This window comes from Saccopteryx leptura, chromosome 1, assembly GCF_036850995.1.
Source record: "Saccopteryx leptura isolate mSacLep1 chromosome 1, mSacLep1_pri_phased_curated, whole genome shotgun sequence".
Taxonomy (NCBI): Eukaryota; Metazoa; Chordata; class Mammalia; order Chiroptera; family Emballonuridae; genus Saccopteryx; species Saccopteryx leptura.
This window is the reverse complement of record NC_089503.1, coordinates 156,433,858-156,446,544: the sequence shown is the minus strand read 5'-3', so window position 1 is coordinate 156,446,544 and position 12,687 is coordinate 156,433,858. Positions and strand designations below refer to the sequence as shown.

The 12,687-nt window shown below is 39.0% G+C and overlaps 1 protein-coding gene across 3 annotated transcripts in view; it reads left to right on the top strand.

Annotated features, from left to right (window-relative positions):
• Window positions 1-2,399: 2,399 nt before the first annotated feature.
• CCDC152 (coiled-coil domain containing 152) overlaps window positions 2,400-12,687 on the top strand; it is a 46,017-nt gene continuing 35,729 nt past the window's right edge. Inside the window, exons 1-4 of one of the 3 annotated variants that reach the window (XM_066378309.1) lie at window positions 2,400-2,570; window positions 5,277-5,370; window positions 7,400-7,505; window positions 10,483-10,551. In XM_066378309.1, coding sequence (XP_066234406.1) covers window positions 5,284-5,370; window positions 7,400-7,505; window positions 10,483-10,551 — 262 coding nt within the window. In that variant the 5' untranslated portion in view covers window positions 2,400-2,570; window positions 5,277-5,283. Of the gene's footprint in view, window positions 2,571-2,657; window positions 2,767-3,181; window positions 3,240-5,276; window positions 5,371-7,399; window positions 7,506-10,482; window positions 10,552-12,687 lie in introns of those variants that run through there. The other 2 variants (XM_066378300.1, XM_066378289.1) reach the window with 2 other exon arrangements.

Genomic DNA, 12,687 nt, shown 5'->3' with positions numbered 1-12,687 from the left:
GCTCAATAAGTTTTCTTGAAAAAGCAGACAGGTAAGTGCCAATGGTCTTAAAAAGGCAAACCTCTGAGACTATCACTCCAAAGCTGGAGAGTTACTTTCTTGTCTTGCTCTCCTTAGAGTCTAGACCAGGGGTAGTCAACCTTTTTATACCTACCGCCCACTTTTGTATCTCTGTTAGTAGTAAAATTTTCTAACCACTCACCGGTTCCACAGTAATGGTGATTTATAAAGTAGGGAAGTAACTTTACTTTATAAAATTTATAAAGCAGAGTTACAGCAAGTTAAAGCATATAATAATAATTACTTACCAAGTACTTTATGTCGGATTTTCACTAAGTTTGGCAGAATATATCTTTATAAAACAACTCACTATAGTTAAATCTATCGTTTTATTTATACTTTGGTTGCTCCGCTACCACCCACCATGAAAGCTGGAACGCCCACTTGTGGGCAGTAGGGACCAGGTTGACTACCACTGGTCTAGACCCTCAGTAGCCGGTACCTTGCAAGTACTTAACAAATACTTTAGAATGAATTAATAAGTGAAGTTGTGCCTGACCTGTGGTGGCGCAGTGGGTAAAGCGTCAACCTGGAAACGCTGAGGTTGCCGGTTCAAAGCCCTGGGCTTGCTTGGTCAAGGCACATATGGGAGTTGATGCTTCCAGCTCCTCCCCCCTTCTCTCTCTCTGTCTCTCTCTCCTCTCTAAAAATGAATAAAAAAAATAAATTAATTAATTTAAAAAAAAATAAGTGAAGTTGCGTGTAACGTAATAACCATCAATGTGTAGCTCACCTTAAAATCCTTACATACATAAATCAGGAGCTTATAATTATTTTTTTCCATTGTGTAGGTACATATGTGTTTATTTTCCAAACCAAGGTACATTTTAATGGATTCTAAGATTACTTTCTTTATGTCCCCTTTGTTAGTATGACATAATAAAGTAAGTTCTTTTTCTTTTATGGTTTTCCAGGCTGTTTCTGAGCAAATATTCAATGAATCTTTTGTTTCTAAATCAGATAATATTTGATGAATAAAACTCTGAAAACTATGAAAGGCATTCCCTTTTTAAAGATGAAATTATGGGAAGCTCAGATAGTTCCTCATTGACAGACATATTTTGAACTCATCAGGATTCTGTAAAAAAAAAATGCTAACGTCTAAAAACTGGAAGAGAATTTTGTGATTCATTTCTAATTAGAAAATTCAAGCTAAATTCTCCTGATTTATTTCTGGTGTGTTGGTTTATGTCTATGTATTCTGACTATGCTAGGCACTATGAAGAAATATACATATTTCTCCATAAACATACATATATTTATGTGTGTGTATGTGTGTATGTGTGTTCAAGTTTTCTCTTCCCCCAAGAAGCTGATAATAGAGAGAGCAGGAGAGATATATATCGAACAGCTTTAACAAATGCCACAAGAGGCCAGCATGGTTCCAAGTGTTAACAGAAGCAGAGAGCAAGAAAGAGTAGATCACTGATGATTGATGTGATTAGTGGATGCTAATTGGATAGAACTGGCAATTCAAAAGGCCATTTCCAATCATTTTCAATATTCCTATGTGCTATTACTAATGTCAAGGAAAGCTAACTTGCGAAGCCAGAGTTTCAAGTTCCAACTCTTAAGAGATAATGTATGTATATATGATCACTCTCTCCTCTCTCATTATACATATATACATATAAATGTACACAGAGAGAGCTCTCAAAAGATTTTTAAAAATTAAAATATATGTAAGTGCATGACTTTTGTGAAATTAATAAGGTAAAGAACATGACGAAGGACATTTTCAAAACATTTTGATATGCAATGTTTTATTATAAGACTAGTTTAAAATCTTAAAATGTTAGCTCTGTTATTTAGTATACTTATTTTAAACGTGAAAAAGGAGATTACTCAACCTTCCCAACTTTACTAACTAGTAGGCAGCCGAGATAGGACTCCACCACATTTCCCACTTTGATCTAGATTTCTTGCCACCATGCTATACTACCTTTCAAATAAAATAATATAGATTATCCTATTATGGTTAAAATTTTTTTTTGCTTGTAAAATTTTTAATTTCATTTAAAAAAATAAAAATAAATCAACCGTTTCCCATTCAAAAAAAAATAAGGCAAAGTTGGCAGTGGATGCACTTTCAAACTGTTATTGAACAAAAAAATTTTAATTATAACAATTCATGTTTTAGCACTTTATAGCAGGAATGACATTAAGCACTATTAAAATGTGTCATTTCATTTCATCATAACAGCTTATTATTAATGTCTACTTAACAGCCGCATGGGCTGCGCTGTATTCATGCTTTCATCACCGTCACGTGGCTGCCACAGTCCCTGGAATTGTGTAAGTCTGCTGACAAGTTCCTCAAATAAATAAGGATTATTACTTATTCACAGGTGCTTGACTCACTAACCAAAACTTAAACTAACAGGATGTATTCTTTGGTTGCGGAACTAATGATGGATCCGGCAGACATTGGGTGTTGAGTCGTGTTCTAGAAACCAAATGAAAAGATCCAAGCAGCACTGGATGCTGAGGGGGGAATGAGGGCCCAGCAGGTGAGCTGGAGGCGGGGCCAGGAGAGGGCGGGGCGGGCCCATTGTCGGGGGACCCTGCTTCCCGGGGCGGGGAGGGCTATCAGGGTGGGACCGGGCGGCGCGGAGGGGACCAGGGGCACGTGGGGCACCCTGAGCAACGGCGGGCAGCACGCCAGACTCCAGAATCTTCTTCGGCGCGTTCGAAATCCCGTTTTCCGTGGGTGTTCTTTGTTCCACGCCTCAGTCTCGTGCGTGGGGAGAGGGTTCTGAACCAGCCGCTGCTGTCCGGCCCGCGGGCTCCCGGGGCCCGGAGCGGTGGGCGAGCCGGAGCCGGGCTCGGGGCTGAGAGCGGGTCCAGGGGGCGCTGTGGGGCGGGAGAGGCGGCAGCCGGCCCGGCTTCCAGGCCCACGCCAGACCGGGGTCGAGGGGCAGGTGCAGACGCGGAGGCCGCACGGAAGCGGGCGGGCAGGTGGAGGCCAGGGAAGGAAGCGGGGTGTCGCCCACCTGTGGGCATGGCTGCAGCCGGGCCGTGAAGGGCACACGTCATCTCTGCTTCTCACCAAAGGCTGTGACAGGCCCTGAACCGCCCGCTAGCACCTCGTCCCCTGGGCACCCACGGAACAGAGCTGAGCCAGGGGATGGGAGGACGGGGTGCAGACACCTGGAAATGCACCCGGAGGCGCGGCCCAGGTGACAGGGCAGCGTGCAGGAAGGGCCGGGGAAGATCAGTGACGGTTTTACCAGGAAAGACACGCCAGGGTCTCATTAGGGGAAAGCAACTGGGAGAAAATTAAGCTCAAATGAGAATGAACTTAGTTCTAGTTCAGGAGCCCGGTTCTGAGACAAAACCCTTGAAAAAGGAAAGAAAAAAAAAATCAAAGTTAGGAGGGAGGATTTTGCATGAACTATTTCTGATTATCATATAGTTAGTTCTATTAGACAATAACAGTATATCAAATAGTGATGACTTTTTAATTTTACCCCGAGAGGAATTTTATTGTATTTATCTTGTGATGCTATTACAATTATTCTCCTGTCTTAAAGATCAAGTTTTAACTATTTAAGAGATTTTATAGAGTGTTTTACTTGTATATGTGATACACAGGATAATTCATAAACTGAAAATACTCAATTAAAATTCCGATTTAAAAACCACTAAGAGTTGTACATATAAAATTTAAAAGAGGAAGGAAATAGAATTTTTTTAAATGAAGTAACAAGTTGTCAAGCAATGCCTGCTTTGTTGTACCTCATTTTAAACAATAATATGCCCCCCAAAATTACTTTGAGTATTACCTTGGAGATTTTACTTACCTTTTACTTTGACTAGTTGTCCTGGCCACTTCCACACATCATGCAGGGGCACATGCTCTTTCCTCAATCTAGAATGCCTTTCAAATGTGCATTGTCTCCTTCCTCTTTGCTAGAGAAAAGTCGAAACACAAGTGTCTCATACTTGTAGATTGTATTAATCTTGATTTTTCTAGACACTCTCCCACTCCCAAATATAAATGCTGGCTGGTTTGCAAAAGTCAGTTTCTCCATCCTTATGGAACTTCTTACAATTGGTTCCATAGGACTAAAACTGAAACTCTTATTCTTTACTTCAACAGTTATTCTCACACAAAATAACAGAAGAATAGAAATACTGAATGATTGCTTTGAGCATATTAATTACCATATGTCTTTTGTTTACTGAAAAGTTTATCAAACAAAGTATGAAAAATGTATATTTGTCTACTCTACAGTATTATAAAAAATTGCTACACGCAGGGTGGCTTAAATGACAGAATTTTATTTTTCTCACAGTTCTGAAGGTTGGAAAGTCCAAAATTAAGGTGCCAGCAGAGTTGATATCTGATTGATATCTGGTGAGGGCTCTCTTCTTGAGCTGTAGATGGCCACCTTCTCACCACGTGCTCACACAACTGTTCCATTGTGCATGCTCATGGAGAGAGAACAAGTTTTCTCTCTTCTCTCTTCCCTCTTTGTCTTTCTTTTTTTCTTACCTTTTATTCCTCTTCCTCTTTTTCTTCTTTTCTTTTAATGAATGGCAGCCACAGCACCGCCAAGCTAGCACTTTTTTTAGCATGTACAGAAATGCCTAGTCTTCCTCTTCCCATAGGGCCACAATCCCATTGGAGGAGGGTCCCACCCATATGACCTCCTCTAACCTTAATTATCTCCTAAAGACCCTATCCCCAAATACAGTCACTTTGGAGTTCAATACTTGAACATAAAAATTTGAGTAAGGTTCACAATTCAATCTGTTGCAATAAGCACAGTACCAGGAAATACAGCAAAAATATTGTGGCATGGTAGACAAATATTCTAAATATCTTAAGTTGAGAATATCTATATATAAAGGTCATTCATCAGGTTTAGTAATGCATTAGAAGCCCAGCCATATGATGACAAGGAGATGAGTGTTGAACAGTGACATAATTTTTTGTGTAGTAGGGACAAATAACTTTTACATATGTATAGGTTATCGCACTAATTTTAGATTTTTTTAGAGAAAACTCAGATAGGGTAGAGGTGGAGAGGAGTGGAGAAGGCTTAAAACATCTAACTGTTGTCAGTGGGTATAACAACAATTCTCTGAGTATAATAGAACTCAGGTAGATGCTCTGTGAGTGTGCAGAAGCTTCAGTGTTTGAGTTTTTGCTACTATTGTAGTGCTTTTGATTTTATTTGTTTGTGAGTTTAACGCTACTTACTCTGCAGTTTAGACATGAATCAAAGCAGCAATGGATGTCAGAAAAAGATTGGCATTGTGAATCTTGACACACTTATAAATGACTTCTCACAGATAGAAAAGGTATGTAAAAATATTAAACAGTTGAAGTATATAGGGAAAAGTGGAACAGATTTTGCCAATGGAAGAAGTTGGAAAGAAGGAAAAATGAACAGGGTAAAGATAATGGAAATGTACTTTGCTAAGCCCTTTCTCATTTTAAAAATCCTTTTAAAAATATATATATGGTTTTGGCTCATTTGTACAAAATGCATCAAAATGTTTCTGTGGTGAGGGAATAAGTAATCGATATACTTTTGCTAAAGTTAAAGGAAAAATACATGCTTAAGTGCCCAGGATATCCATAACTCAGGAATGATATATAAGAATTGAAGTAGACTGAATTCTCAACCCTGGCCAGGTAGCTTAGTAGATAAAACTTCATCCTGGCATGCTGAGGTTACGGGTTTGATCCCACTCAGGGCACGTATGAGAAGCAATCAATAAGTATACAACTAAATGGAACAACTAAGTAGAATAAGTTACTGCCTCTCTCCCTCCACTTCCTGCCATCCCTTTCTCCTGTCCTCTCTCAAATAAATGGGGGAAGAAAGAATTACTGCAAGAGCCATGCAACCTAAGGCTGTGAGTTCATGTTCCACTCCTATTTATGCTGAGAACTTTCTGCTGCAGACATCTGGTGTCAGGTGGCAGGGGGTTCATGGCAGACCTCTCTTGGCAGACCAGAAGGGTTGGTTGGCTTCACCTGCAGTTCTATGCAGGACAGGCTTGAGTGCCTGATGCTCCCAAGCAGATGATCTCCCTCTTCCTGTTACCAGCCTGCACCTCCCCACACTCAGACCTAGAAGACGCCATGTTATGCCCTGATGCATCAAGAGGAATAAAGGAATGATGGAAAGATTAATTACAAGGAGGAAAAATAAGCAACCTGGTTTGAACATACACACGTCATTCACTTTGGATGGGTTATCCCAATGACGACTGTGTTCTGTCCTGGACATCCTCAGTGTTTGCTGATGCCTGAAGTTCAGATGTGAATGTCTGGATTCTGTACTTGAGGTTTGCCAAAAGTGACAGCCACTGCTGCTTCAGTGAACTATATTGAACATAATTTTGTTTTGTTTTAATTGATAGATTCTTTTTAGCAGTTTTAAAGCTTTCTGAAAAATTGAGCAGAAAGCAAGAGTTCCCAAATTCTGACTCCCACCTCCCATCCCCAAGTTCCCCTACTATCAACACCCTGCACAAGAATGGTAAACTTGTTGAACTTACATTAACCCATCATCACTGAAATCCCAGCATTGACATTAGGGTTCATGCTTCTGTTTTATATTCTGTGAGTTTAGACAAATGTATAATGAGACATATCCACCACTATAGAGTTATACAAAATAGTGTCACTGTCCCAAAGATTCTATAATCCTTTTTGACACTGCCTCGTCCCAACTCCTGACCCACTAATATTTTTACTGTAGCTATAGCTTTGGCTTTCTCAAACTGTCATGCAGCTGGAATCATACAGTAGTCTTTTCAGATTGGCTTCTTTCACAACATTGTACATTTAAGGTTCTCCATGTCTTTTCACAGTTTAGTAGCCCGCTTCTTTAAGGCACCAAATATTCCATTGTCCGGGTACACCATAATTTGTTGACCCATTCACTTATTAAAGGCAACTTGGTTGCTTCCAAATTTTGGCAATTATGAATAAAAATTCCTTAAAAAAAGAATGTTCATAAATGAAACTCAATGCAGCTGTTAAAAAAAGAATGAAGTGGGTCTATATGTGCTTATATGACATCACCTCCAAGATAATAGTACTAAATGCAACATCCAAAGTACAGAAGAGAGTATAATATGATCCTTCCCTATAGTTGTATAGTCATAAAATATTATGGGAAAATATATAAGGAATTGTTAACTATAGTATAGAACTGAACAGTCAGAAAGAAAGGGGTACAAATTATATCAGACTTAATTATTAGACTTTCAGGTGTTCAGTGGTTTGTATTTTCATTAGTCTTTATATATTAAGGTAAGAAAATCAAAATTAACAATACTGATTTGGTAATGATATATATTGTTTCTTCTACAGAAAATGTTAGAAACCACTGGAAAGAACAATATACTGGAAATGCAGTTGGAAAAAACTAACTGTTTATTAAAAGGAATGCAAACAAAGGAAGTCTCTCTTAAAGAAGGTTAGTTCTTTGCTGCCTGAAGACATACAAATTCTAATGAGAGTACTTTCTTGACACAACAGTGGTTAATATTGCCCCATTTATTTGTAAAATAGTTTATTTACATAGAACTTTCTAGACTGTCATTTTATCCTTAACATAGCCCTGAAAGACAGATAGGACTGGTATTATTGCTCTACCTGAGTAATAAAGAGAAAGAAGACACAAGAAGTGAAATAATCTGTCTGCGACCACTCAGCTAAGGAACTGCAAATCCAGGAGTCAATACAGGCCTCCAGAACCATGGCGGGAAATACGGTTCAATTAGGCCTCGTAATAACTCCAACAGAAATTTCAGATAGGCCGAATACTTTAGTGTTGAAAATGGGCTGCCCCAGTCTGAGGCTCTCCCCTCCCTTCTGAGACACCCACACCTCGTGCTGCTCAGCGCCCAGGCTGTGCTGAGAGGAGCCTGGCTCTGCAGGAGGCCCTGGTCGCAGAGGATGTGCTGGTGTCCGAGGATGTGCGAGTCTCTGAGACTGTGCAGGTCCTCCAAGGTGCTTGCTTTGGGGGACATGGGTTAGTTTGGGGGCAGGGATTGCAGAGATACACTTGTGTTTAATGTGTATTTTATATTTGAAAAAATAATTAAATACTTTTTAAACATCCAATTCTATTTATTTTTAATCTAATGGCCTATTGCCAGATAATACACACAGAAGTAAATGAGCAGTAAAGAGGACAGCTAACAGAGTCAAGTGTGTGCTAATTTACTTAGAGAGGAACAAACTATTTATGATTGAATTTGGTCAACATAAAGAATGAGGTCTTGATATTTCATTTTCCACATTTGATAACAAATAAAGAATTTCTCTGCCATGTCAGGATGGTAAATAATATTAGTATTGATGACCAAGTATTGTAAAAATTATTTTCATGCATAATTGTATTTAGCATTTCCAACTGAGTTTTGAAATATGTGTTAAAACACAAATTGCTAGTTAATCATAGAGTCTAAATTTGAGCTCAACATAATCATTGATTTACTAAATTATATGGTATAAAAAGTAGCTCGATATTCTGAACTCGAGTTAAGAATTAAATAGGACAGTAGTATTGTTCAAATTACATTATAAAGTCCAATAGAAATGATAATTGGGTAAATGTTTGCAAAGAGAATTATAAGCTATTATTCTAAATAATGAGTAGTATTCTACTTTAGGAACAATTCCTTATTGAGCCCAGTTCCTTTGTTTAAAAAAGAATGTGTTAGGAGAGCCATCTTGTGTTCAAATTGTGTAAAACACAGTGTTTAAACATTCAGTGTACTTTTCCGTTTCAAGGCTCAGTTTTCAATTTTCAGATTACAGAGGTACATTCAGCAACCATATTTCATAAATTACTGGATTGGTGCCTCTAACAAATTCAAGTGCTAACCGAGCCTATGTTTTATTAACTTTTTAATTGTAGTGGCTAATCCATAACATACCTGAAGTAGGTATTTTCCATTGTAGTTTAACCATCATTCCATTACTGGAAAATAGCAAGAGATAAAAAAACAGAGGGTGGTGGGAACTCTGTCTGGGTAGGTAGTGGGAATGACAGACAGATTGTGGGGAGAGGTGAGAAACCACAATATTAGAATCTTAACTGCATAAAGCTGTTAACTTCTGCAGATGCTTTCATTTCTGCTAGTGTACGCGGGGACTGAGTGCAGGCCCTCTCATGGAAAGTGAAGTTCTGCATTCTCCCCTCACCGTACTGGTTCTTCCATTTAGTCAGTAAAAGAAAAAGCCTGTCGAACACCTGAAAATAGTCACCATGTTAGAGGCAAGGAATATCAAAACAAAAAGGTACCATCTTTACCTGAAAGAGTTTACTCACTAATGGGAGAAACCACAAATATGTATAACAAATGCAATGTGATAAATGAGGAAAAGAGATACATACAAATTGTTGTGGGACATAAAGAGAGAAATAACAGCCATGACAATGTTAGATGTTTGTGAGTGAGTTTAGAAATATATTTTCTCATCTGGTTGTCAGAACCATCTTATATATGAGAAGAGTCTTATATATGAGGTAGAATGGGTATTTCCTATACTTTTATTTTGCAGACTAAGAATATAAGCTCCAAGAGGTTAAGTAGCTTGCCCAGGGTGTCACAGTTTGAAGGTAAAGAAGGGGGAACTAATCCAGTTTCTCTGACTTCAAGTGTCATGGTTGAGTCAGCATATCCTACAATCCTGAGGAAGTGTTGGCTTAAACAGATTAAGAGCGCAGATTTGAAATGAGAAAAACCTGTGTTCAGGTCTATACCTTCCAATTACTAACCCTGGAGTCTTTGGCAAGTAACTAGGCCTCTATAAATGACTTCCTGCTTTTGTAAAATCAGGGCAATGATACCAACTTCTCAGTATCCTTTTGAATACTAATTGGGATGATGTTTGTAACACACTTAGTGTATACCTGGCAGAGTGAACGAAGATTCAATAAACGGTAATATTATTATTCCTTGGCAACTGTTTATTATTTGAAGCAAATGTGATATGTAATATTTAACCATCAAAACAAATGCCCGATTAAAATGGCAGCTAGTTAGTATATCATAGTAGTGCACACCAATTTTCTCATATGTAATATGGGGTAAATGCTGGGATCTGCCTGATTGGGGTAAGAGGGTTAAATGATTTAATGTTTGCAAAGCACTTAGAATAGCAATATAATATATGTTCTTAACCTCAGGCCAGAGCTTCTCCACTTATCCCTTTCTTGCTTCAGCTTACTATGATATTGCCTCTCTGTAAATCAATCACTCAACAAATATTTACGGGGTGCCTGTTATGGACCACAACTGCTCTCAGTTTGCCTGGTTGCTTTATTGAGGTCTGATCGTTGTTGATTAAATATCATTTTATTTTATGTATTTCCACTTTGAGAGAATAATTCCAAAATGAAAGCAGATAATCTTTGATTAAATTTATCTTTGATGTTTTAGAATGTGCTGCTCTTCATGATATGGTAAAGGGGCTACAACAGACCATTGAGTATCAGCATAATTTGAAAGGTAAGTTAGACAAAAAATGAAATCTCAACAAAATGATGTATTTGAGCACCTTTAAAGATAGAGAGTTTTTATTTTGTTGACAATAGTTCCTTTTAATTTGGTCTTGTTAAAGTTATCAGCTAAGAGAAGGATTCCTTACTACTTAAAAATATCTTTCTCAGTTATTATGAGGTAAGAAATGTCATACTAAACAGAACAGTTCAGTCATATTCTGACAGAACATCGGGGTTTTATAATCTGTTCTAATTCTCTTTATTGCTTTCAGAGTTTTGAGGTGTAGTACTTTTGGTCTTTAATAATGAACGTTCAGTTTTAGAGGGTAGGCATTTACTAATAGTTACATACTGAATGTTCTACTCAAACTGCAGTGACAATTTCCTACTGACTATCTGTCATAGACTAAGGCTGTGTGGGTGTTAGTGCAGCTGACATATTCAGCTTATCTCGTTTTCACTTGGTGCGCTGACCTGACAGGCCTACCACTGACAACACAGCAGAGCGACCGGATCTTTTGTCTTGTTCTGAGTTAACCACTGCAGTATTTTATGATTTTCCTCCACTGGGCTGGACAGTAAACTAAACTGCCTTCAGGGTCCTTTCCAACATAAAACTTACATCACACAAGAATTTCTCATCTTAGTCTTCTGCTCTTATCCTAAAACACTTCACATAGGTAGGTGAGTTGTCATAGTGATCTGATATGCTATTTATTTGATTTGGCATGTTATTCCTTCTTATCTTTTTAATGATCTAAATGAGATTTATCTTTTTTAAGAATTACTCTTAGTTCTTATTTTTACCCCCACTGCTTTCTCTTAAAATATCTCCGCAAGTGTTAATAGAACAAATATAGAAGTTGTATTACAAGACTTTGAACTTACAGTGTCAAAGAGCAACCGAAGTGCAGAACGGGTTCACATCCATATCAATGCACCTCTGACAGCTCTGGATACTCAGAAAGGTGCGGACTCATACTATACATCGCCAGCGCCCTTCTTTTGGCTAACTCTGGCAGGCTCTGAGCCCCAGCTAGCCCATAGATTGTCACTCACTCGGTACTAGCGTTGCACTCATTTTTCCCAGTGCTTTATTTCCGTCCCACACCAGGCTCGGGTTTTAGTTTCCAATCTCAATGCTGGTGGCTCAGAACAAATTTTTATTAAGAGCATATAAAATTGTAAAGTTTGGAGACTATTAGTTTAGAACACCACATCTGTTTGTCACTACTCTTTAGATATTGTTCCTTATGTTGGCCAGTCTAGTCCCTCCTAACTTCCTGCCAGTTATATATGAAAAAGTGGTTGGTCCCTCTTGTCAAGGTATTAAACAATTTGGGGCAACAGCATTGGAATTTCATACCTTAAGAGAAAACTTGAGACTTCCTCATTCTCATAAGTGATTGGGTGATCAAGTTAGTATAGTTTCTGAAATGTCATAGCCAAAGATCAAAGAAAATATTCCTGTTGTTACTCTAACCTGACCCTGGAAGGAAAGTCAGGAAGCAGTATTAATGAATTGCAACTGTTAGGCTGTTTATCAGAGAGGAGAGAGACATGGGGCCATCATGCAGCTTATACAAAAGTGTTTGGTTGCCTCTGCTTTTTTTTTTTTTCCTTTTAGAGAGTAAGGCAGGGAGAGAGACAGGAACATCAAGCTGTTCCTGTATGTGCCCTGACCAGGGAATCGAACCGGCAACCTCCACACTCCCGGATGTCATTCCAACCAGCCGAGCTATCCAGACAGGACTGTTTTTTCTTTCTTTTTTAAAGATAGAGAGATAAAAAGAGAGAGAGGAGAGGGGGAAGGAAAGCATGCATTTATTCTTCCACTCAGTCATGCATTCATTGGTTACTTCCCATGTATGCCCTGACAGGGTTCCAACCTGCCACCTTGTCATTTCCAGATGTCACTTTTTTTTTTTTTCCGAAGCTGGAAACTGGGAGAGACAGTCAGACAGACTCCTGCATGCACCCAACCAGGATCCACCTGGCATGCCCACGAGGGGGCGACGCTCTGCCCACCAGGGGGCGAGCTCTGCCCCTCCGGGGCGTCGCTCTGCTGAGACCAGAGCCACTCTAGCGCCTGGGGCAGAGGCTAAGGAGCCATCCCCAGCGCCCGGGCCATCCTTGCTCCAAT